At 40.7% G+C, this 4,448-nt stretch overlaps 1 protein-coding gene across 1 annotated transcript; it reads right to left on the bottom strand.

Moving 5' to 3' along the window:
• Positions 1–442: 442 nt before the first annotated feature.
• On the bottom strand, positions 443–3,099 carry LOC147737832 (uncharacterized). Its single transcript, XM_086947268.1, has one exon. It carries the CDS (start codon positions 2,725–2,727, stop codon positions 1,498–1,500), a length of 1,230 nt encoding a protein of 409 aa, XP_086803394.1. The 5' UTR covers positions 2,728–3,099; the 3' UTR covers positions 443–1,497.
• Positions 3,100–4,448: the final 1,349 nt, after the last annotated feature.

The following is a 4,448-nucleotide window of genomic DNA, read 5'->3' as shown; positions in this document are numbered from 1 at the left end:
AAGGTCACAGTATTGATCGGGGTCCTAGATTAGAACGCGACAGGAGCATGGTGTGTAGGTAGAGCAAAACAGTGGAAGTCACACATTTCAATACAGTTTATTAAAAATGGACAAGGAACTTTAAGATTCAAACCAAGTTTAGATCAAAAAGAAAATGTAATAATTATTCGGAAGCAAAATCTAAAGGTTTGCTGTGATGTAAGTATCATTAATTAGCAAAAACAACTGTCAAAACCAAACAAAAAGGTAAATGAATAAAAAACAAGCAGATCCACTGAATCAATCAGGAAGTCACCTACAAAATTGTAGTTGACTTCTGTAGCTATGCTCGAGAGGGCAAAGATAAGTTTAGTCTCTGGTGATGATTGACACTGGAATTTGATGCAAGGTTTTTGGCTGAATCAGTCTCAGAAGGTGATGAGCTGCACAGATGTGGCTTGAAGTGCAAAATTCCCACAGAGTAGAGTTGGGTCATCAAGTTGAACCTGAATCCACGGCCATCAAAATGTGTGAAACTTCAAGCAATTACAACAGCTGACAAGTTATGGAGATGGTTCAAGGTTGATGATCAGAGCCAAAGCATGGAACGTGGCAGGCCTGAGGCATGGTTAAAGGGATAGCAGGTTCTATTTGAAACAAAAAGAAGATGGAAAGAGGCCACTCATGTGGATCTTTGTAATACGAGGCCATGTCCCATTGGAACAGAAATCATTGGGACTATTTAGGGTGGGGCCACAAATGGTTTGCATATGGTTGGCCTTGTCTTTAGTGGCACGGAGAATAGAAAATGATGTGGCGGGATGTTGCTGAGACTAACTACCAGTCCATCCATCACCTTTAGTTTTTCTCAATGATCAGCCCTACGTGGTACAGACATGAACAGATATTGGTCCCATAGAGACCTACGACAAAGGGACTTCTGCCGCAGCCCCATGGTGAGGCTCGTTAACACTGGAAACAGTTTGAAGTTACTTGCATTCCAGATCCTAGCAGCGTGGCCTCAAAGTTCAGGATCGAATGGCCTTTGTGGGTCAGAGCCACTGCTTATAAACACTCAGGGAACAAAACACACTGAACGGAATGAGGCCACAAATAGTTACAAAAGAATGAGGTTAATTCAAGCATTTCCATCCCACGCTGTGCGCTGTTCTCAGTAGACAGTTTGTTGGACAATCAATGGATTGATGTCTTTGTGGCTGCTTCATGTAAATGTTTTGCGATGCTGAAAGCTCCTCCTCAGGGTTGACAGTGAGCACCTTTTATTCTACCACATTGTCTCTCTTTTGTGGAAAGTTACATTTACAGCCGAAGTTTTTGTCACATTGAGAGCACGGGTCATTTTCTTTCACGTTGTGGGTTCTCTCTTATTGAATGAAACTGAATCTCCAGCAGACCCTTCCCTGGCATTTAGAACAATTACAAGGATTTTTCCAGGTAAGTTCTCACAGGTTGAGCGGGACCAGATTTCCAACTGAAACTTTTCCAGCACTCAGAGAGCTAAGAAAGTTTTTCCCCAGTGTGAGTTCTCTCATGTCTAGTGAGAGTTGTTTTCAATCTGAAGCTTTTGTGGCATTCAGGGCACTGATATGGTTTATGCCCAGTGTGGGTCCTTTCATGCACAGTAAGGTTGGATTTCTGACCAAAGCTTTTTTGGCATTCAGAGCACTGATACTGTTTGAGCCCAGTATGGATTCTCTCATGTAGAGTTAAACCGGATTTGTGATAGAAACCTTTTTGGCATTCAGAGCACTGATACCGTTTATGCCCAGTGTGGGTTGTTTCATGTACAGTAAGGTTGTATTTCTGACTGAAGCTTTTACAGCATTCAGAGCACTGATAAGGTTTTTGTCCAGTGTGGGTCCTTTCATGTGCAGTAAGGCTGGATTTATGACTGAAGCTTTTACAGCATTCAGAGCAATGATAAGGTTTTTGCCCAGTGTGAGTTCTCTCATGGTGAGTGAGAATTATTTTCCGACTGAAGCTTTTCTGGCATTTAGAGCACTGATAGTGTTTGAGCCCAGTATGGATTCTCTCATGTTGAGTTAAACCGGATTTGTGATAGAAACCTTTTTGGCATTCAGAACACTGATACGGTTTCTGCCCAGTGTGGGTTCTTTCATGTGCAGTAAGGCTGGATTTATGACTGAAGCTTTTATAGCATTCAGAGCACTGATAAGGTTTTTGTCCAGTGTGGGTTCTTTCATGTGCAGTAAGGCTGGATTTATGACTGAAGCTTTTATAGCATTCAGAGCACTGATAAGGTTTTTGTCCAGTGTGGGTTCTTTCATGTGCAGAAAGTCTGGATTTACGATTGAAGCTTTTCTGGCACTCAGAGCACTGATAAGGTTTTTGGCCAGTGTGAGTTCCCTGATGGTGAATCAGACTGCAACTAAAACTGAAGCTTTTTTGGCATGTGGAGCACTGATACGGTTTATGCCCAGTGTGGGTTCTTTCATGTGAAGTGAGATTGGATTTGGTACTGAAGCTTTTACAGCATTCAGAGCACTGATACGGTTTAAGCCCAGTGTGGGTTCTTTCATGTACCGTAAGGCTGGATTTGTGATTGAAGACTTTCTGGCATTCGGGACACTGATAGGGTTTGCGTCCAACAATAGTTTTCTCATGTTTAGTGAGGTGGGATTGATGACTAAAGCTGTTCTCACATTCATTGCTCTTATTAGAGTTGTTTGTTTCTCCAAGTTGGCTTTGTTCCTGGATACATGCCATCTTAAGACTAAATCTGATTCCGGAGTCTGTACTTGTTTATGTTACAACTCAGCATTAACTTCTAAAATGCATTTCAGATGCTCTTCTTAACATATGCATTTTAAATAATGATAGTTTTTACCTGGAGATCATTTTCCTACCTTTTAAAGGCACCTATCTAACTTGTCTTATTAACTTTCACTGAGGAGCCCCTTGTATTGATTAAGAGGCCTCTCAGGGATTCATTTTCTCCAAGTTATGCCGGGTGAATTCTCTCTTGTTTAATTAGTCTCATTTAGTGATTCTAGTTTATCACATTTGATTTAGGAGTTTTAAAAGCACTGATAAGGTCTTTGGGCTTTAGTGTTTGCCTGTTAGGTATGTTTGTTCATACAAGTAATGACAGATGATTAGGGCATGCCAGGGTGGTTTATGAATTATCAACAGCGTAACACTGGCCACTTTTATACTTTCTGTCAGTATATGCTTATTTGCTCAGTGACTAAGACAGGTACATGATCCACTTTGGAGTTACAGGACATTTTGAAACCCCTCGGATCAACCTCAAGAGACAGAGTTGGTGGGGAAAAATCTCCCTATATTGGAAATGGTAAGCTAGCCTCTTTGGTGAATTGACATCTGAGAAAGCGTATTTACAATGACTTTCTTTTAAACAACCTTTTCTCTGCTCTCATCTTCAGGAGACAGAGACAAAAGCTTGCTCTTGTAAACCGAGGATATTAGTCTTTTTGACGGTTCTGTCACATCACAACACGTCTACAGATGCTGATCTGTTGTGGAGGGTTTGCGTCTCCAAAGCATTTCTCATAAACCATCAAACAGAATTTACAACACTGAGTATTCCCATGCGCACTGCGTGGGCATCAATTGTTGCCAATGTTCTCCTCAATCTCAGTTACTGACACTTGGTAAACATTTATGGTCATTTTCCTTTAGGGATTTGACAACTTTCACATTCACCAGTTTCTTCCGCTCCAACATCCTCACCATTCCTGGTACATAGAATGTGTTTCTTCTCAAGAGCTCAAGAATGTTTTAACTTTCCTTGTGTTTCTCTAAATTTAAACCTTCTTTTTTCTGTTCATGCTTCAGTCACCTGTAGAAACGGAGTCAGAAATTGTAAATGAACACAAAGAAAAAATATTTATGACCTTATACTTTGCACAAAGAATATATTGACAAAAACAAGCCAGGAAATCAGTTGAGTATCATTTCTGATAGTGGTGAAACAGCTCGGGGACACTGTAAATCTGGAGCTTCGGATCACTGGAGCTCATGGATGTGAGAGAACACGTAATTACTATTTAAGAAAGAAACACAAGTTGCACATATATTGTGACACAGATTCTCAGCAGCAGCCAACACTATCAATTTACAATTTCTGTGGCAAAGGCTGGCATCACAATGAGATATTTGTAATACTTTTAATGAATTATCTCCTGTCCACCTAGACTGTTAATCTATTCCTTTTTCCAGTGATCTAGGAAGGGACATTTTATTGAACAAAGGAATTAGCTTTGTTGTAATCACTGCTTTAAATGCCACTGTAGACTGACGCTGTGTCCAGTTAGCTCAGTGGAATTCACTATTTCAAATTGTGCAGATGATAAGGACTTACTTGGTGCCCAGAACTCATCACACTCCTCCGACAGAACCCAGGCACTGCAACACCTGAAAAAGAGAAAAAAACAGCACAACAGTAAAGGAAACAAAAAAGGGTC

This window comes from Lissotriton vulgaris, chromosome 1_1 (assembly GCF_964263255.1).
Source record: "Lissotriton vulgaris chromosome 1_1, aLisVul1.2, whole genome shotgun sequence".
Taxonomy (NCBI): domain Eukaryota; kingdom Metazoa; phylum Chordata; class Amphibia; order Caudata; family Salamandridae; genus Lissotriton; species Lissotriton vulgaris.
The sequence above is the reverse complement of the archived record's forward strand: the minus strand, read 5'-3'. Positions and strand labels throughout refer to the sequence as shown.

Coding starts and splice junctions, on each gene's coding strand:
- LOC147737832 (XM_086947268.1), bottom strand. CDS start 2,727: ATGGCATGTATCCAGGAACAAAGCCAACTTGGAGAAACAAACAACTCT.